This window comes from Sebastes umbrosus, chromosome 2 (genome assembly GCF_015220745.1).
Source record: "Sebastes umbrosus isolate fSebUmb1 chromosome 2, fSebUmb1.pri, whole genome shotgun sequence".
Classification (NCBI taxonomy): Eukaryota; Metazoa; Chordata; class Actinopteri; order Perciformes; family Sebastidae; genus Sebastes; species Sebastes umbrosus.
In genome coordinates, this window is record NC_051270.1 from 5,674,646 (window position 1) to 5,696,631 (window position 21,986).

Below are 21,986 nucleotides of genomic sequence, written 5' to 3' on the forward strand. Positions count from 1 at the left end.
TAAAACAACTCCTTTTCCTCACAGTCCCTGTTGTAAATTTCTATATAATCACATTGTAATAATCTTCTGCAGACTTTGTGTGACTCTGTATAACCAGTGCCTCTTCTTGCAAGAATAAAATACAACAAAGACATTTCATCTGTTTGAGATCTTGATTTCAACGTTCATTAGGACTCATCTTGGAATATTTTCCAGAATTCCCATGACAATTATAATTTGCTTAATGAATTGTATATATGTATACATATGTTTTTGTTTTTATTTTGTTCTTTTTTTATTTTTATTTATTATTTAATTGACGCTTTGGCAATATTGTTCACCTGACAGTCATGCCAATAAAGCAAATTGAATTGAATTGAGATCATGTCTGTTTCCTCCAGCAGCACATCTCCTGCAGCCTTGCACAAAAATGCAATGCGTCTTTTATTTTGAAGGCAGGCTCTTGTTGTGTTCCGGTATATTGTCCCCGTGCTGGTTGAACCACCCAGCTGCTGCGGTGGTGTGATGAAGCTGACCGATGCATCCTAACTAAAAGAGGAGAGGAACAATGAAAGAGCGAGGAGGGAGACAGAGAGGCAGGGAGGAATAGAGAGAGAGAGGGAGGTAGAGGAGCTGTCGGACCATCCTACCAGGAGGAGGAGGAGGGTGAGGCTTTTGTTGCTGTCAAGACAAGAAAGAAAATGTGGCGTCCATAACAGGAGCGCTCCTTTATGCAAAAATGTGCATTCATTAGACACAATAGGAGTTAAAATCTGCTACTTTATGGTGTTTGCATCACTGCTACTATCCCTACTTCATGTTAATGTGTGACGTATAGCCTTCCATCTGCAGCCTTCAGCACGGTGCTGTTATTATAGGATGGATGCATGGTGATGTGTGTCTGTCTGTGTGATGGTAGATGGGAGCTGATGTTTCACGTCATTCTGTGGCTGCGACGTGAGCAGGAAATGCAGCTGCAAGCAGGCCTGCTGCTGTCCAACCCCATCTATCTATCACACACTGAATGAATGAATGAATGCATGAATGAATGAATGGCTGCAGACAGACAGACAGACAGACAGACAGACAGACAGTGAGAGGGCTGCAGGGTTGTTGTTTGCTTTGTGCTCCAGATTGCAGGAGTAGTGCATGTGTGTGCATAGTGCATACTGGCATGTGTTAATCATGATCTCTGTGTCTGTGTATGTGTGTGTGTGTGTGTGTGCATAGTGCATATTGGCATGTGTTAATCATGATCTCTGTGTCTGTGTGTGTGTGTGTGTGTGTGTGATGATCAGACACAAGACACAAACCTCCCCTCCACTGTGTCTGGTGGTTGCAGTGTTTTCAACATGACAGCTCTGCGTCAGAGGAAGGGCAGCAAGGGGAAGGAGCCTCCTCTTGGTTCAGAGTTTCAGTCCCAACAGTCCAACTGTTGCACCGATCATCATCATCCAGACAAGATCCTGCACGGTGAGTGTAAGGGAAGCTCTCTCAGTGGGGTTTTAATGAAATGCCACCATGCATCCTTTTCATAAACACACTCTTCTGGTTAAAGTGGCAGTAGGCAGTATGTTTTGGCATCATTGGGCAAAAATTCCATAATAAACTTTCAGGATATTGTAATTCAAGTGTTCTGAGAGAAAACTAGACTTCTGCACCTCCTCATGGTTCTGTTGTCAGGCTTAAACAAATCGAGCCCGTGACGGGAGACTTTGACCAATCACAGGTCATTTCAGAGAGAGAGTGTTCCTATTGGCTGTGCTCCGGTCATGTGACCGGACTTGGCGTTCCTTCACCAGATTCGCGAGTGATTGACAGCCGTCTCTCATAGACGGCAGCTGGACAGCAGACCTCAGATCAGCTCTTACTGCTTGTTTTCCTCCGGTCTGTGAAATCTTGCAGATGCTGTTAGGAGCACTGGAGGACACAGAAGAATATGATTTTTTTCAGGTTACCTGTTTCATGTACTACTGTCACGATATAGCGACCGTTTTATAAAAATAACTTTTTTTTAATCACATATGCTCCAATATCGCCTACTTCAGCTTTAAAGGGGAAGTGAATCAGTCAACCAAGTTAAAGCTGGTTTACTAAATGGATTTCCACTCTAATGAGCAGATATATAACAAACATGACAAATGTCAGCATTTAAAGGGACTATGTGTAAGAATCAGAAATTGCTTGTTAACAGCGACACCTGTGGCCGTTAAGTCAACGAAAGTCAGCGTCCTGTTGCTCGCGCTTGTGTTTGCTCTACATAGACATGAACGAGCATCGCTCAAAACAGTGAGGTGATACACGTCAGCTAAATCCACAATATCACTCTATATTTCCATGATTGCCTGATCAAATCTTGATAAATTGTTGGGTGGAAAAAGAGAACATACAGGTAAGGCTCCAGACAAATGTTTTTCACCACCGCCCCGTAACCGTCCGCAAAAATCATTTCAACCCGCCCGGTGTCAGTTATAACTGGCAAAAATTAAAAATGTTATCCTTTTACTTTGTTATTGCATATATAGTGGTAATTTTGCAAACACAAAATTCAAATGATTATGAAATTAATTATTGTATTTTTATTTAAAGGGACTGTTTGTAAGAATCAGAAATTGCTGGTTAACAGCGACACCTGTGGCCGTTAAGTCAACGAAAGTCAGCGTCGGGCTCGCGCTTGTGCTCGCTCTACATAGACATGAAGGAGCATCGCTCAAAACAGTGAGGCGACACACGTCAGCTAAAACCACAATGTCACTCTATATTTCAGCTGCTTGGCAGTAATGTTAGCTGACCAGACCAAGGTCTCTCCATGAATCAATGCTGATCCTAGTGTTGGCTTTTCCTGCTTCAGCCTCCCGACAGCGGCTGGAGGGAACAGGGGAGACACCAGAGTTTTGGTCGGAGACGATAACGTTTCTCGCTCCGGAGCCCCGTCACTTCACAAGACACGGGAAACCTGTAGACCAAAGCTATGGTCTCCCCCGCGTCCTCCGACCGCGACCAACACTGTTTTACAAGACGGGCTTCACTAGATAGAACTTAGTGGTTTTGGTGCTTCCGTGTAGTTTGTGTTGGAGTCTTGTCTGAACAGCGCAGCCACACGCGAACGCGCATGGGACACCGACCCGCAATGATTTCTACGTGTAAGAAGTTACAAACAATCCCTTTTAAAAGAAAAAAAGAAGCGATCTTTCGTGTAGCTTTTGTGGCAAGATGAGCGCCGCCATGTTGAAGCACACTATTCTGTGATATCATGAGAACGGTTGACTCCTCGGGCCGTGAAAGACGGAGACTGAGGACAGAAGAAAACAAAAATCCTCAGAAGACATCAGTCATAATGAATTGAATCTTTTTTTTTTTACAGCATTTGCATTTTCATTTATTGAAATGAATACCATTGATATTACAAGTAACCTGTTATATTTAGTATCCAATGAGCAAACCTGATGTTGTCATGATGACTCAGTGACACGGCTTAGGGCAACATTTTAACAAAATGCAGCCATTGTGAATGTGCTTCACTATTTCTGTCACTTTTCATTTGAACAACCAAATGCAACGCTATGAATGCCCTCCAGGAGAGACCGTCTGAAAATGTGTGCAGTTATCCTCAGATTTGAAAAAATATTATGTCTCCCCCTTTCTATATGAGGGACGGTGTTGTGTTAAATACTGTGTTTCCCTGTCGATATGTGTTTACCCCAACCTAAACCTGAACCATCCCTTATCCCTACCCCTAACCACTGAGGGGGGTGCTGTCATTTTAAAGTGGAAGTGAAACAGTCAACCAAGTTAAAGCTGGTTTACTGAATGGATTATTACTCTAATGAACAATTATATAACAAACATGACAAATGCAAGCATTTAAATGAAAAAATAAGATCTGTTTGTCTTTGCTGGTGGCACTGAAAGAACCCACCGACAGGCAGTCCAGTTGCAGCTGACTGTCTCCCCGTCTCTCGTCCTCTCCCCTCTCTGATCACATGTCTCTCCTCCTCTGCCGTCTCTTTCAGACCGCTTGTTTACTCAACTTGCCGGGAGCTTCTGCTAGCTAGCAAGCAACCAGCTCGACATTAGCATAATACCAAAACTACCGTCACTAAGTCACCAATAATCATGTAATGTTGTCTGTTTTTAAAAGTTCTTAAACATTTTACTTGACAGCAATAACTTCCTGATATGTTAATGTTCCTGCAGGTGATTGGTCATGGGGAGCAATAATCTGGACATCGGTTGGTTGGTCTGTGTCTGTTGGTCTCGGCCTGCTGTGCTGTATCTACATGGCCACACTGCATGAGAACGACCTGTGGTTCTCCAACATAAAGGTAAAGGCCCGCCACTGTTACCATCTTTAGGTCAAGTCATTTTTTCCCCCTTAACATTGATGTTGGTGCTGCTAGTGAAGTGCCAGTGAGGAGGTGCACCTACACTGTAAGAAAAGATACAGCATATCTACTCAATAAAAATCTGTTCGGTATTGAGTTCATATAAATTAAATGAGTCCCTTTATAGTTATCCATTTAATATGAGTAGATTCAAATAGAAAACAAAAAAAGGAATCAACACTTAAGCAAAAATATTGAGTTGATATGAAAAACAGAAACTTGGAAATTTTAAAAATTTAAAACAAGTTAAATTAATTAAATATTCAAAAAGAGAATACACAATCAGCGCCTCGTCAACTACTTCAATCAAAGAAACAATCGTAAAAAAACCTTCATACTCTTTACAACTTGGTAATCTTTGAACTTACAAACTTGGCACTTTCAAATGTGCACTTCTCAAACTCTGCAGAAGTTGAACATTGTGTACTGACTACTTTAAAGTGTGCGCTGCGATCACAGTCTCATTTCAAGGCAGACGTTTTGCTCTTGGAGGACTGGACTTTGTTTGACAGTTTTTTGAAGCATCTCGTTCCAAGAAAAATTTTTGGAATACCTCAGACTTATACTTCAGCTGCCTGGGATAATGGAGATTCAGTGTCTAGGTCAAGCCAGGGAGGACAGAGCAATCCCTGGCAATACCTTCAAGTCCTGCGATGTCTTCCACGCCCTCAATAACAATCCCAATGTCCTTTGGGCTGTCGCTTGTAGAAGGTCCGGCCTTTGTGATCACAGTAATTGCCACTACGAGCTGTTCAAGTTCCTCCAAGTTGTCAGTATCCTGCAACAACATGAATTTGTTATCAGACTAAAAAAAAAAAAAATATTGTAGGCATATCACATCACTAGACGATACATTTTTAATAAAGGGCCTCCGTGTCAGGCATGTCAATGTGTGTGTGGATGATACATTTAAGCAACATGTCAAGTTCAAGTTCATTTGGAGCCCTTATTCACTGTTAAAGTCTCAAAGGACTTTACAAGCCCACAGTTCATAGAAAACTAAACACCACCTTCTGACCTGGACCCTCATAAAAACCAGCAGGTGTTGTCAGAGAGGCGTCAGGAACCCTGTAGGGTTCAAACAGACAACTAGTAAGGTAGGGCACGGTTGTTGGAAGTCTCCTCATTTTCTACATCCAAATGAATGTTTGACCATGTTGACAAGGGTCTCTTTGTCAATGTTAATGTTACATGATGATGATGATGATGATGATGATGATGATCTACAATTTGTTCTTGTTTTGTTAGTACCCATTGATTTCTGGGAATTATTTTTCGTCTTCTCTTAAGTAAGAGAACATTTTACGAGTGGTTGTGAGCACTCTTACCAAGATTAGAAAAAAACATCTTATTTTCACAAATTATTTGTACAATGCAACGAAACACAAGTTTTAAATTTGAGGAACATAACAAGTTTTATATTTAGTATTATTAAAGTATTATATGTTTAGAGTAATTATAATCATTGGATTATTAAAGACATACTATTGGTGCATTGATCCCAATTAAGACTATAAAAGCCCCTGGATGGTATTGCGTGTGTTCAGCTTCTGAATGGCTTACATACTGCTCTTAGATGCTTTTTGATTTTCCTGTAACACCAGTACTGATGCTCTGGAATATCACATGTCTTCTTTGTTTAAGTTTATTTAACAGTAACTTGATTTTATTACTGCTGAAGTCCTTTTTTTGGTGGCATCTCTCTAATTCTTGGGCATGTGCCAGAGTATTTGCACTCAGCACAACACCTGCCTTTAAATAGTGTTTAGGGGACGTTACCTATTGTATGCTTATACAGGCCCTTATATAGTTATGATCAGGTGGGATTTATTGTTCAGCACACCTGGGTAAGAGCAGATTTGGATGGTGAAGAATGTTTGGTGCATCTGGAGTTGACTTCTCTTATTTTTTGATTTAAGAGAATGTTGCTGCATGAGGCCCAATATGTGATGACTTGATGCAAAGCCCTTTGTCCACTGATCTTGTACCATAATGCAGTGGTTCCCAACCTGTTTTCCTTGAAGCTCCCCCCTACTTGTATCTAAGAAAAGCTGCACCTCCTCACCCATATTTCTGATGACATCACCCTTAAAAAATGTGCAAATCCTCAAACAAAATCCTCACTTTAAAGGTGATTGACTGTGGCTAAACACCAACAAATATGGATTGAAGCAGAATATTTTGTTTGATTAAAAACATGTTGTGAATTTTGGACTTACGTTTTGTAATTATTGGAAAAGTTTGGATCACACGAGTCTAATTTTGATCTTTATCTGCAACTGCACAGAAATACCAGGTTTAAACAGAATGTGGCGTACTAAGTAGCAAAGAAAACATCTTTTCAAATAGTTTTATATACAGATGTTTGTATAAATTATCCAGCAAGTGTTATTATGGTTTTATTCATACATGTGCAAATCTAATTTTGACAACCTCAGAGCAGACAAAATCTGGCGCACCCCCCTAAGGGAGGCCGGAAACCGCTGCCATAATCTATAATATGTAGATGTGTCAGTGGTTTAGGAAGGACTGTAAACCTACTGGCTGTATGTCTCACTGACAGTTTAACACCAGCTATTGCCACTGAGTTTGTGCCAGGCCAAGAAGAAGATCTGGGGATGTTTAACACATGGACCCTTTTATGTCTTTTATGAGGCCCTTGTTAAGAAGCAGCGGAGATGGCCAGATTGATGTATCTGACACTTTTGTATGGAGGTTATCTAAGGATTTGACATCCATGTGTAATATCCATCAAGCACATCACACATGTGGATATTTACAGATGGAAAATGTCTCCCGGTTTTAACATTTAAAAGGTGGAAAAAAAAATCCACAAGCATTTTTTGCTTATCTCAAGAGGAAACCTAACGCCAACTTAAGTGCCAATCAGACACATCCTATCATCCAGTGTTCTCTGTTAAAAACATGTTCCGAACACTTCATCCTGAAATGTGATGATTGTTTTTCCATGCGCTGCAGCGGATTGATTTTCGAGGCTGTTAAATGAACCACATGAAGTCCTGAAACACCGGGGCGACTGGTGGTTACACAGACCTTTTTAGAGTCTGTTCAGGGTTGTACGGAAACAGAACATTGTGCCCTGCCAGATATGATGTCATTTTTAAATCCCCCTTCCAAAGCTTCACCAACACTCTGGTTCAGACTGAGATATACATAGCAGACTTTGGTGTGGTTGACATGGCAGAACAGATTGCTCTGTCATTCATAAGTGGGGCAACATGTAAATGAATAAATGAACGGTGTTCATTTACATCTTTTCTTTTGGTTTTTGCCTAATTTAGCGGTGCAGTAATAGTCATTTGTTTTGGTGGATGAATGAGTCAACCGAGGAAAGGAATGCAGGTCACTTTGTGTGGACTGTTTTAGTCTCATGTTGTGTGGTTTGTAGGGCTGTACTGAATATACATTTTTTTTTTTTTCAAAGCTTCTATTGAGGTTTTCGAATAAAGCTTCAAATCATCATATTTCATATTTCACCCTAAAAAAAAATCCTCAAACAAGTACCTCAATTTGAATAAAGTGATTCATCGGATTAAATGAGTTAGCCTTTCTTTAATGAATGTAACTTGTCAGTGCGTGCCTCCCTGCGGGAGAGCAGTTTTTTGACCGCAGTGAAAATGTAGTTTTTGAAAGGCTAAACGTCAACAAATATAGACTGAAGCAGAATATTCCATCAGATAAAAACATGTTGTGAATTTTGGAAATGATTACATCTATCTTTTTTTCAATAGATTTTTACTTTTGTACTCAACGCTCTGGAGTTATTGGAAATGTTTGGATCACAGAAGTCTGCATGAAGCATTCCACTTGCCTGGACACAGAGTTTACTTGCCCTGGGCAAGTGTTAATGTCAAGCCATGTTCGTTGTGTAGGTATTTACATGTGATTATCATAAAGTGGGCATGTCTGTAAAGGGGAGGAGACTCGTGGGTACCCATAGAACCTATTTTCATTCACATATCTTGAGGTCAGAGGTCAAGGGTCCCCTTTGAAAATGGCCATGTCCGTTTTTCCTCACCAAAATTTAGCTTAATTTTGGAGCATTATTTAGCCTCCTTCCTAACAATGGATCCCTTAGGGTTTCCAGTTTCATATGATACTTTAAAACTGAGCCGCTACAACCTAAAAATCACAAATTGCGTTAAAGGAATTACTGGCGTTAAAACGCGTTAACACATTATTATTGCGTTAACTTTGATAGCTCTCATTTTTTTTTTTGCATATTTAAGTATTGCATTAGAAAAACTGTATGGAAATGGCAAAATTTTATAAAACTCCCTCAGTTGCGAAAAGTTTTTTACCCTTGCTTGAGGTGGTTTTTGCCTTTGTTGAAACGCTAAATGGACTGTTTCTGCTGTCTGCGTCTTCTTGAATATTCCCATAATGTGTGAATGCTTGTCTTTGTCTCCGGACAACATGAAACGTGGCCAATACTAGCTGACATGAAGTTGAAACTTGCCCAACTGAAACCAATTCCTGAAGACCTCTCTCTATTTCTTATATCGTATATGGTTAGATGGCCAAGCCGACTTTTTTCGGGTTCGCAACCTTTACTTATTCTTCTCTGTTTACTTGTGGATTACAGCCATGCAGCCTATAGCACCAACTTCAGTTTATTCGCTCCAAACCAGTTGATGGAAACAGCCTAAATCACATTTCTTTTTTTGCAACATTTCAAAAGTTTGCTTAAAGTTTGCTTGACAATTGAATGGAAACACGGCTACAGTTTGGTGGAAGTTGTTCTCTGCCCTCGAGGAGTGATGAGTTAAAACTAGTGACCATAGCGGATAGCAGAGTTTTATTTGTACATATTGGTTCAGATTTTGTGGCAGCATTATCCTAATTACAGAACAGGCTTTCCTTTTAGTGAAGACACAGAGCGGGGAATGAAACAAAACAACTGAGCAGACAGACCCTCTAAAATCTTCGACTTCGAGAATTTGTCTCATCTGTAACTCGCAGCACCAGCCAGGTGCTTCATCTGTTTCTCATGCAAATGTGAAATGACCCACATAGAGGCAATCTGCAGAGGATAATTTGTGAGTTTTTGTCACAGAGAGACAGAGCAGCACGTTGGAGTTAATTGAGCGGATTCCGTACGGACATATTTTTTGGTTCTGTGCTGTTTTTTTTTTGTCTGTCTGTGTGTGTGTGTGAAGAGAAGAGGCAGACAGATGCTTTCATTCATAATAAATGCAAGTCACTTTACAGACCTGGCGAACATTTCCCTGAAATGTTCCCACATAAGTGGGCTCCTGGCTGACATCATCGCACATTGCACGCATATGTGGGTGTGCATGTGTGTGTGTAGTGTTTCCTCCTGTTAATGCTATCAAAGCCTCTGTTTTAAGGCTGCGTTCACACGGAGCCGGCTAAATCTGAAAATGCTGTTTACATGTGAAAACAAAAAAAAAGCAAAATGCCCAAGCAATTAGTTAACAGCTAAATCTCTTCTTCCAACACTTGATACAAAACTAACCTGATAATGCAACATTGTGAACAACAAATCCAGGTTGAAATCGGCAGAAGGAGAGCTAGTAATGTTTAGTAGCCGATGAGCAGCACTGTCCTGCCTGGCTAAATTACATGTATGATTACATGATGCGTTCAAACTATGTTCAGTTAAAATGAAAAAAAAAAATTGAATAGGAGAATGTACATTCTAACATTATCATGATGTGTTCAAATGTAATCTTATAAAAAGGATTTTTTGGCAAGAAACTTAATAAATCCAGTTGTTTGTAGGAGATGTTTTCACAGCAATATAAAATAGACAGTAGAGAGGGAATCATGACCCTGTTTAACTTCTTAATTCTAGCTCTAAGCAGCTTATAATACATCATTAAAACTACTAATGCCAAGGTTTTTTTTTTAATCAAAGCAAATATTTAAATAAAAACACAATCATTTATTTCCTAATCATTTGAATTGTGTGTCCACTATAGATTAAATATCAAAGGCATTTTTTTATTTTTGGCAGTTTAAACTGATATCGGGCCGGTTGAAATAATTTTTCTGGACGGTTCCGGGGCGTTGGTGAAAAATATTTTTCTGGAGCCTTGAGAGGGATCGATAACGGAAGCGGTATCGACAAAATCGTATAATTTCCCGTCCTTAGTTCAGACAGACATTAGCACAGCTCTCATCATGCGGCAAGGCGCTGCATTTGCCAATCAAATTTGTGCAAGAGCATATTCCGGTTAGCTTACTTTTTTTATATTTGAACGGCATATTTGTTCTGTTTATTTTGCAATTGCAGAGACGGAAGATAAAATGTTGACATGATGGATCTATTACTGTCTTCTTAACTTTACTAGTACACATTCCCCCGATGTGTCTGACTCTGGAGACCGTTTTAAAGCTCAGTTTTGAGGTGGCGGGGACGAAGGACCAAAATGGAAGGAAAAAGATTCATGTTCATATTTAGCCGGTTTAGTGTGAACCTAAATACAAGTCCACCTGCAGCATGTGCAAGATTGTCCAGCGAAAAAACACTTTTCCAGCACTTTTCCAAGCCACAGCAAATAGTGTAAAATGTACAGCCAACATGCTGCTCAGACGCTCGTGGCTACAGTCTGACCTTACCTTGAACTGCTTACTGTTGCTCCCTCAGCTAGTTGAGATTACGCATTTTGTTTCCTGCCCTTAGAGATCCACTGTCTGTCTCTCTCACTTTCCCTTTTCCACTCACACACACACACACACACACACGCACACATGCTGTCTTAAGGGTGTTCAGGTCAAGTAGGATGGAAAAGGACCGTGAAACATGCTGGAAAGTAATTTGTGAGTTTGGGGAGTCCTGCCCGCTCGCTGTTTGTACTTTGCGGTTTTGTTGCGGTCTGACCTGACCCTACGTGACTGATGGTATCAGAATGCTGGCGGTCTGTGGAGAAAGCTTTTGTTGAACAGAAAGGGGACTGGTTTTAATAATCTCACATGTGGCATCCTCATCCATTGTGTTGCAGAGAGCGGTGTTAGCCTCAGGTTAAAGGGTCTGGAGGGTTTATTAAGTTCTTCACACTCTCTCTCTCTCTCTTTCTCTTCCTCACACACACACTTCCAATACTTATTATCACCAGTCCACGTATATGAAGTGAGACAGCTGGCTCAATCTGGCTTCTTGAATCCATCAGGTGGGAAGCTGTCCACGTCGGTCCTAGTGCAGAGTTATTTCAGACGTGCGCTCACAGCTTGACGTCGGTTCCAGATCCACAAACCCCTCTGACAAATGTTCCCCACATTTTTCCGAACGATGTTCCAACATGTTTCCCTCGCTTGTCCCCACCCCCTTCCCCCCCCACTCGCCCCCCATCTTATTCTTTTCCTGTGTGTTTTTATAGACAAGAGGTCACCAGTAGTGACTCTTCTTTTCTTTCCCTCCCTCTGGCTGCTCCAGTTTATCTACAGCCCAGCCTGTTGTTCGGAGACTTGCTGTGGCTCAGTGTTGCTCTCCTCTTTCATACGTAGTAGCTGATTTGTTGAGTTCCTTGTTTGAGTTCTGGACGGCATAAAGCAGAGGGAATACGATGCGAGGCCAACGCTGGACGGACCCTCGCTTGGATTCTTCAAGCACCCAACTTATTCAAAGAGCCACAAAGAGGAAATGGTAACAGAGAGAAACAGAGAGAAGAGGATCAGTGCCTCCTGAGAAGTGAACTGTCTTTCAGGGTAATGAGCAATGTGTGAACTTGTTAACTAGGCCTATTCTCTTTGACCTTAATTTAAACTGCGGATTAGCCATCTCATCAGAGTTCTTGGTGAAAAGCCAAGGCTTGTTTTGCCTCGAGCAAAAACTCAAAAGAAGGATTGGGAAGGAAACTAGCTGCTCATTCCCTCGGAGAAAGCTTTTTGCATATTTCCTTTGGCAAGGAACTCGAAGCGATTAAAAAGCTAATTTATTTGGACCGACTTCAAGAAAAGAAAAACACACCGCATTTACATTTATTGCAGTAATGGATTTGGATCAGTTCTATAGCTCAGCCCAGGAGCATGCTGTTTATCTACCTGAATTCAGCTCATCAAAGGATCCAAGACTGTATTGATAATCTCCGTCTTCTCAGGCAATGGAGCTCCGTAAGAGAGTTAAGCTGAGTAAGCTACAACATAATGATGGGGATGAGAAAGACGCACCGGCTGAAGGGAGATGCGGCGGTAACGTGACGCGGGGGACGGAAAGGTCCAACGCCACACAGGAGGGTACGGGGGAGATTTCTCCGCTCAGAGGATCCGGCGCTTGTTCCGGTTCAGGCATTCTACCCCGGTGGCCTTGGCGACAGTGCGTTTCCATGGCAGCCGGGCTGTTATTAGCCGGGCTGCTGGCACTGACTCAGGCCTGGTGCGTCAACGCCATACACGAGAATCTGCTGTGGTTCTCTCAGCTCACGGTAGGAGTTATTACACTGTGTTAATTTGAAACTTTGATGCACGTCACAGACGAGCTCTCGCTCACAGTAACAAGCCTGCAGTATAAGTTCCAGGGGTTCAGTCGGTAACATGGCGCAAATAAAAACTGTCACACCCCTCAGCTGTCCAATCTCAGCGCACAGTAGGAGTTTGTCTGGTGACTTAAATAAGCATCCTGCTGGGCCTCAGTTAGAGGGATAGTTTGGGTGTTTTTAAAGTGTGGTGGTATGAGGTTTTCACAGTAGCTGACGGTCGGCACGCCTCCAGTTTGGAGAAACAGACAGGAGTACCAGCATGGGAGCAAAGCAGGATAGTGCTGTGGACGGGGCCAGCAGCAAAAAATATTTTAGCCACCTAAAAGTAAGGGATCAGACGGGGGACTGAACGGAAAATGAAACTTATCTATGCTCTCTTCAAAGCCAGCCGTCTCAGATGACAAAAACAGTTTAGATACGTTTCACTATCAGTTCAGTTCACCATCGGAAAATATTCTAAAGAAAGTGTACACCTATATAGCGATTTTTTTTTTAGGTGGGCCTTTCTTTTAGGTGGCTAAAAAACGTTGTCAACAGCAGTACTTTGCTTTGCTCCCATGCTGGTACTCCTGCCTGTTTCTCCAAACTGGAGGCGTGCCGACCGTCATCTACTGTAGGTAATACATGGACTATGGATAAGTACCTCATACCTCATGGGGACTTTTATTGTGAAGAATTTATAGGAAATGAAATGTGTTTATCACACAATTAGCTTTGTTAGTGGCTATTCTTCAATAAAATCAAGTCTACTAATACTGTGATAGGAATAGTTAGCAAACTTAAAAGGTGTATATTTCCTCAGCCTAATAGGTGCAACACTGTGATTGAATCATAGAGTCAGGAAGATGTCAGTCAAGCATAGCTTGTACATGCCCACTATGTCCCAGAAAGAAGCCTCATTAATGTACGGTGGCTGTGGAGGGTCATAAGGGTGAAAACTCACTTTGTTTTCTATCAACATTGTTTTCACACTGTGTTCACAGTGCCAGTCTCTGTTTTTAGTGAAAGGGTTCATCATTTCTTCCTGTGTGTTGTACCGCCCAGCAGCGTACCAAACACAAATATGTATATAAGATGTTAGGACTCTGTGTTATGAACTAGTGATTCTCTGTTGTGCGCCTCGGGTCTTAAAAGTCCTGCTGGTTTTGACTCAATTAATCAGCGAATGGTTTAAACCAGGAGGTGAATTAAATGAACTAGCTGGTGGGAACACCTGCGTCGGTCTGGGTCGCCGGGACACTGAGAACTCCTGTGTAGTTACCCGGTTGTAGTTTATCCTCCCTGAAGCTATAGAAGCAACACCTGCTGTCAGGTAACTACAGGCCGGGTATGATGATCTGCAGGATACCGAGGACCGGAATTAAATAGCAAAGCTAATATAACTCAGCCATCAGTTCCATTTAAGATGATGAGATTTAGCTGTAAAGGCCTTTATACACCTTTTTATAAACAAATATTTTGCATCAAGACTTTTCATACCGGCAGCGAGGCAAATTTGCAACCTTTGCAACAATTTTTCAATAAAAGGTTCGAATAGATTTGCTCAGGCAAAGGCCAAAACCGGGATCCTATTGATCCAGAGCAGCGTCTGGCACTCTATCTGAGGTAAATTATGGTAAAGCCTAAACTACTGTAAGCTATTTAAGTTTCTTAGAGTGAATTTGCCTCTGGTAAACAGTTATGCAGTGTATATATCTAGGGCTTTTATTGTGAAAGGTAAGAATGGAAGGAGTGGATCTGGTCTGCGCTGCCTTTGAGGGTTCAAAGGAGTAATACAGTTTGCCGTCTTCGGACAACAGAGCCTCGGTGTTGAACGTATTGAATATGTCCCTTCCGCTCAATGTGATTGGTTGATGCCTTTATTCGCGGTGTGAAAGCACGGTGTGAAATTACGTTGCTTTTTTGCCGCATAATATTCACGTTCTCTGTGGAAGTACTCAGGACAAAAACAACAGTTCGGAAAAAATATATTAACGTGCAAATTAATCGCACAAATAAAACGCCCCCGGTGTGTAGAGGCCTTAAGGGTCAACCGTCTACAGGCTTCAAAGGGACATTAAAAGATGGTTATAATATCGTCCATTTTATGTACAAAATGTATTTGAATAAAGCTTCATGGTGGATTTGTGTCTTTTTCAGACAAGTTTTAATGCAAATGGAAATCAGCAGGGCTGTTCCATTTAGTGTCATTTGGTCAATGAATCAGTTGTTAAGGTTTTTTTTATGTCCATTAGTTCTTTTGATGGTCTTTTTATGAAGGATGAGATTTTAATCACAAGTCATTACTGGAAAAAAGATGACACAAATGGCACTGTAATAATAGTCTAAATATGCTTTTTAATAAGCAGATTTCGCTCAGCGTGACCACATTCAACTGTGCAGGGACAGTAAATACCGCAGAGTTTCCGTTAAATCACATCGCCGAAATGTCAAAGAAATATATCACTCTAGTTAAAGAATTTCTTTAAAGCCGAGCAGCACAGCTGTAAAAACTATTTACAAACTGAATGTGATAGATTGATGATTGAGTTGATATTCTGCAGCTGGTTTGTTCTCTGTTTTTACCTCTCCAGTGGAACAGTAATCATGCATGGCAAGCAGGAAATCTCTTGGGAAGACATCGTCTAAGCACACACATACACACTGTGTTACCTGTCTCATTGTTAATGTTGAGGATTACGAGTGTATTAGCTGCTTTGCCTCTATTCTCCATGTTTCTGTCATGCTTTGCCAGGATATCTGTTTTCCATATTTCAGAGAGAACAGAAGTCTTTGGTTTCATGCAACTAAAATCCCCCTTTTTGCTTTCAGGAAGTGGAGCGGGAGATCTCCTTTCGGACGGAGTGTGGACTGTACTACTCCTACTACAAGCAGATGTTGCAGGCCCCGTCCATACAGGAAGGTATATTACACTATGTTTATGGTGATGCCATTTTTTCTGTGCATATACTATCCAATACCAGCCAGTCCATTTATGTCATCCTTGATTTTCTGAGTGTAATTGACTTGTTTGCTAAACCCCCTCACCCAAACAGTGATTGTCTAATCACCGCTAAGTAACCGTAACAAGGTACAGCAGTCCTGTCAAGCTTTGGTTTTCTCCACATGCTGAAGCAATGTGCACAGGGTTCTACTGTTTAGAGTGGGGCATATTTTACAAAACCAAAAACACAAGAGCAAAAGTGTAAGGAATGGATTATGGATTGGTGTGTTTATCCCTGACCAATTTGGTGCTCTAGGCAAGATTTGAGTTGGTGCCCGTTGCATCGCAGCCAATTCCACCATCAATCATTGTGTTCATACACAGAAACTGCTTTATGTCTTTGAGATTAAGCCATGCAGATCACACTCAAAAGAAAAACTGTATTTCTCAAAATGATGTTGTAGGTTATTCCCCAAACACCTGAAAAGTCTTTAATCTTTCCATTAGGAAGGGGAGTAAAAACTCTAGCTCTTTATTAGGGTGATGCTTCGGGCAACCCAGAAAACATGGCTGATTTACTAGGCTTCATATTTATGTTGTTGTGGGCTTTTTTGTAATATTTGGAAATAACAATATTAAAATAGTATTAGTAACAAAGTTAAACAATTTGAATCTATTTCCTCCCCTCATTTGGGGCGCCCCTATAGAGGGATGGCGGCCCTTGACAATCGCCTATACCGCCTATGCCTGGGGCTGGCTCTGGTTTATCTGATTTAACGTAAGTTTAACTGCAAATGTTAGCAAGTCTGGCCAACTAGCTTACTGACGGGCCCAGACGTCAGTGTGTGGAAGCCGGTCCTGGATGCTTCAGTTTAGGCTAACGCTATAGCAGCTCTGTCATGCTCTTTATTAGATTCGGGGATGTTTACATCCCTGCAACTCCAGTCAGTGTGACCTGAGAAAGGGTTACATTTGCCAAACACATGTACTTGTTCGTTCTCACCCTAAAAGCTTTTTCTTTTGTGAAGTGAAAACATTCTGTTTGAAAATACAAAGAAGTGTGCCAGCGAATGAAGTAACAGTCTGATCGTACATTTTTCTTTGTCATATTTATAATACTAGGATAACACTACCTCTGCACTGGCAGGACAATGCTGTTTCTTTATTTAGTCTTCTATGTGGATAATCAACTGGTGAGGAGCCTGACCTTTTAGCATGATGTCATTAATCTAGCTATAAAACACATATTAAAGTCCCTTTTACAGGATTCTCGCTTTAAAATGAGTCAGCCAGAATCCCTAAAAGCCAGCCAGAGATTATGTTTTCAACCAACTAATGGAGCTGAATAAGGGAGCTCCAGCTGATAGAATCTGCCACGGACAGTATTTTTGTGAAACTACTATAGTTATTGCAACATGGTCTTATGATATCTCAAAACAGCCAATCTTGACATTCTTTCTTACACGGATAGAGACACCAGACGGCTGTCTCTCTTCCCACCCTTACAAGGAGAAAGAGACTTTTTTTCCCTCCCATGTTCCAACCAGACCAAACAAATCCCTGCAGTTTGTCGTGACGCACAGTCTGGGCTGAGGGAAAGTGGTCTAATTATTTGTTCCCATTAACATGTAAAATTCCTAGTTGGAAACAGGCCTAATTTTCCACAAAGCCAAATAATTGAGCTGTAGGCTAATCAGTTGAAGAACTGGCTGACCTCCCTTTCTGTCTCACTCTGCATTCATTTCGTTTTCCTGTCAGCAGAATGACTTGATGTGCAGAAACTACAGTGACAGTTTTAAGGGTACGGGAGGGAGGGGATAAATACAGGGATGGCATAATGGAGAGGAAATGAAATGAGAAAATACAAGATTGATGTATGCAAGGAAAAAAAGTGAAATGGGAGAAAGCAAGCAATGACAGAAGGAGGCGTGAATAGAAAAATGGAACGAAATATACAGAAGCATGGATGAGAGGAGAGGTATAAGGACAGAAGGGAAGGATAAAGGAGCTAAGATAGGGAAGAAGAATCAAGGAGGAGAACGGACGTTAAGGAGGAAAGAAAAGGGAGAAAGCAAAAATGACAGTTTGAAAGAGAGATGAAAAAGGAATGAATGAAGTGGAGTGGGTCGTGTGTGTGGGTAGTAATGTGTATGTTATTTATGGAAAACAGTGCTGGTTTTCATGGTCTTACACGGATCAAGAACACAGCAGTGATCGTTCTGACACTTCCCAGCCTGCAGCAGAAACTGCAGCCCTCTGCTGCGAGGTTGGTGTCACGCTTTGTTCCAGTCAAACCAAATACATAGTAATGATACTGCACCCTGCGCCCAATTTGGAATTATGACACCAGCGTGTCTACGCCGTGCTCATATAACGTCAGTACCGGTCGTTTTGCATGCCACGATAAAGGAGAAATCTGGTTTGTTACAACGTGGGTCTTATTTTAATTGTAATATTGCCTATAGCGGCTTTAAAGCTTCTTTGGAAGAACTTCCTCATCCGTATCGGGATTTCCTGCAGGAACTTGTTTAGCAGAGGTAATATACCAGCCAGATCTTGACGCATCTCCTCTCATGATCAATTATTTAGTCAATGTCAGCCTAAACTATAGCCACCCTCAATTGGATTTATGACATTTGCTGTGTGAAATAGCTCCTTGTTTTTCCCCCTCCGAAAGGTTAATGTTTTATTTCATAAAAAGAATATAAATTTTACGACGTTAGTGGAGATTTATAGGCCTTATAGGCTACCTTCAGATGAGGCGGGGTGCTATAAAACACTGCTGGAAACCCTGACATATTTAGATTTTTGGGGAGAAGAAGCAGTGCAACAGTACTTACTTATTTTAATTGAGCAAAGGAAGTGATGCTTGAGGGCTCCCAGGGCTGAATGCTCTGACGGGTTCAGACATCCATTGTGCTCTCAGCAATTACGGAATTAAATTCCAGCTGAACAATCGGTTGTGGTTTCAGGGGGTTGACAGAAAATTTCCAACACTTTTATTGTTCTTTAACAGCGCTGCGCTCTGTAAATGAGCAAAGTGAGCTTTTGAGAAACATGAATCATACCCGCTTCCTCCACAGTAATAATTGTTATCAGTCTGTGTCACCGTGGAGAAATGGTGGCATTTTCAAAGTGTGCGTGCGTGTGCGTGTGTGTGTGTGTGTGTGTTCACAGGGCTCTCAGAGTTGATCCATGACAACTTGACAGAATCCAAGAGGACCATTAATCTCCTGCAGCGAATGAATATCTACCAAGAGGTCTTTCTCAGTGTTCTCTACAGATTGTTGCCCATACAGGTACCACATCACTCAGCTGTCAGCTGTTTACAATTGGCTCATAGAACACAAAAGATTAGAGTAATGACCGCCGTGATTACAAAAATGATTGACTGTGTCGGTGACTTTACTTGTCATTTCTTAAATAAAGCATTCTCGTTGTGTGAAAAATGTAAAAAAAAAAATATATATATATATATCACACTCCAATATTTTCATTATTATTAACCAAGTTTCCTGGCACTGTTCTGAATGATAGCCATATTAGGAGGGCTGTCAGGTGTTTGAGGTGCTGTGGCATTTTACATTTTTGGTCTTTTGTAGCTGACACGGCTTGGCACGCTCGCACTTGTCACACTGGAGGAAAAGGTTTCCGTATTGGCATATCAATTAACTGAGAAACAGTTACTTAGCTTCCTCAGAGAGCTCACTGTGACAAGAATGCCAACGAGTGAAATATCAGACCAAACTTTGAAAATGCCACAATGTTCCTGAGTGCCCGAGTCAGTCGCTGTCACTGCAGTCAACTCTGTTCATTTACAGCCCTAATGAACTAATGGTCTCTGTGTGTGTGTGTGTGTGTGTGTGTGTGTGTGTGTGTGTGTGCGGCCCAGTCTTATCTGGAGCCAGTTTATTTCTACATTTACACAGTGTTCTCACTCCAAGCTGTGTACGTGATCGCTCTGTACCTAACAGCGTGGCTCCTGTCGGGTTCCTGGCTGGCTGGCACGCTCACAGGGATCTGGTACATCCTCAACAGGTGGGTAATAACTCTGCGTTCATGTATAAACCATTTTTTAAATTGCAATATCACTGCAACGACCATTGCTTATTTATGTGACAGGAGGGGATACAAAACTTTAAAATGAAAAAAAAAAAGACAAAAATAACCCTTACATTTTACCATGTTTGTGCCTCTGTGAGTTTGGTTCAGTATTACTTAAGTTCTGTACTGAGTCCAATCTGTTTTATTATTCTATTCTTTGTGAAAATTCACAGTATAAGACAAAACTGAATTAATTACGTGGGTGCAATGAATAGCGCTAGTCCCAAACGGAGCTAATGAATGAATGACATTAGCAAGAAGCTTTTGTTTAACTGCCTAGAGCACAATCACTACTGTCTAATCTTTCCTACATCCTTTGTTTTGCAACCTTCACTGATTCCAAACAAATAACAGTTAGAAAAGGAAAAATTAAGTGACTAGAGTTTTGGCATCACCCGTACAGTTGTGCATCTCTTAATCTCAGGATATGCATCTTCAACAGTTATTAGCCGTTAGTCCTGTCTGTCGTAATGACATTTTTTTTTCTTGCTATTAGTAGTATTTTAACATTTTACAGAGAGAAAGTACCATACAACTCATAGAGATGTCTGATCTTAGTATTTGTTGTTAACACTTTAGCTGCCATGTTCTGCCATTTCAAGTATATGTGATCAACATCAAATGATCCACACTCTCTCCAACATATATGACGTATGTGCTGTTTAACTGATTACTTTAAACCTTGGGTATGATTTTTTTAAAAAAGAATCTAATTTCTTTTTCAGGAAAATTTCTACTTGTCAGTGAATTTGTGTATTTTTTATTTTATTTTATTTTTAATTTCCATCCCTATCTGAACTCTCTGTTTTTTTAGTTATTTTTCCCATTTCTCATTTTTTTTAATTTTTTATTTTAGTGTTTATCATTAGTGATCAACCCTTGATGTTATGCTGGGATTATGTATTTCCTTGTATGCTTTGATGATTAATTGGATCACATTATTTACTTCCGTGGAGAAATCTGTTTTGATGTCTCCCTTGTAGTAATCCCTTAGTTGCATCTATGTGTATAAATTCATGTGTCCCCAAATCATAAACCTCCAGCTCTCAACACGCTAAGCTGTGGTTCGAAGTCTAAATCAAATCAAGACATTTTTAAAGTTACTGTCATAATCTTTTAATACATTTATATCTTTCTGCATCACTTTTCAAGTCTTTATATATATATATATATATGATAAAAGTGATATCGGCACACTTGGATCTATGCGGCGTACACTTTATTTGAGCTTTCGGTCTAACAGCCCTTCATCAGATCTTTATATATATAAGAGCAGTCAAATTAACAGCCTAAGCGTGGTTATGCAGGTCATCGTTGAGGTCAGCAGTGCAGGAAAGGTCACACTGAATCATGATTTCTTATACACTAAGTCAGTTTAATGAACCACCTCAGCAGCAAAAATCTGTGAACAAGGCAAATGTAATAGATTGTAGTTCTCTAATGTCAGGTGTGCATGCAAAGTTTTTATGGAGGTTTATTTTCTGTCATGGTTGAAAGAAATTGTTCCAAAATAAAGTCCCCCTAAACTGTGTTTAAATGTAGTGTGAGCAGGGTTAAGGACTCAGTTTCATGTGGTAAATTGCCTTCAGTTACACGGAAAGATTGATGGCAGATGAGTTGCTACAACTACAACTATTCAAGCTTTTATTTTGGTATAAGTGAAGTAAGAGGGTGGTAAGTGATTCAGTCTGTTGAACTTAATGGGTTAAGGACTATTGGACGTGCTAAATGTGTGGCCTGTGGTCGGGCTGGAACTCATTTGTGCCCACTGAATTCAGACTGTATAACAGCAGTGGAAATCACAGACTATGACATCACTTGGACCAGCCAGTCTGCTTTATTTTAACTCATTCCTCATCAACAAACAATCCACAGGACGTTGCAAACAGTGCGACATGTTTCACATTGTTGAGTTATTTGTTGTGAGTTGGACATTTTGACAGAATTATTTTAAATTGATTTCCACCATCCACCTATGTCTCTCTCTCTCCGTCCTATTAGGGTAGATACCACTCGCGTGGAGTTCACCATCTCTCTCAGAGAGAACTGGTCTTTGCCCTTCCTAGCGCTGCAGGTCGCCGCTATCACCTGTTACCTCAGGCCTCAGCTCAGCGCTTTACAGCAGGTACAAAC

The 21,986-nt window shown here is 40.9% G+C and overlaps 1 protein-coding gene across 6 annotated transcripts in view; it reads left to right on the forward strand.

Annotated features, from left to right (window-relative positions):
• The first annotated feature begins 439 nt into the window (after positions 1–439).
• The window catches only part of dpy19l3 (dpy-19 like C-mannosyltransferase 3), a 59,183-nt gene continuing 37,636 nt past the window's right edge, over positions 440–21,986 (forward strand). The window contains exons 1-7 of one of the 6 annotated variants that reach the window (XM_037757141.1): positions 440–645; positions 1,278–1,452; positions 4,177–4,304; positions 15,638–15,728; positions 18,927–19,048; positions 19,642–19,787; positions 21,855–21,978. In XM_037757141.1, the coding sequence (XP_037613069.1) occupies positions 1,332–1,452; positions 4,177–4,304; positions 15,638–15,728; positions 18,927–19,048; positions 19,642–19,787; positions 21,855–21,978 (732 nt within the window). In that variant the 5' untranslated portion in view covers positions 440–645; positions 1,278–1,331. Of the gene's footprint in view, positions 646–684; positions 843–1,276; positions 1,453–4,176; positions 4,305–11,817; positions 12,773–15,637; positions 15,729–18,926; positions 19,049–19,641; positions 19,788–21,854; positions 21,979–21,986 lie in introns of those variants that run through there. The other 5 variants (XM_037757165.1, XM_037757133.1, XM_037757147.1 and 2 more) reach the window with 5 other exon arrangements.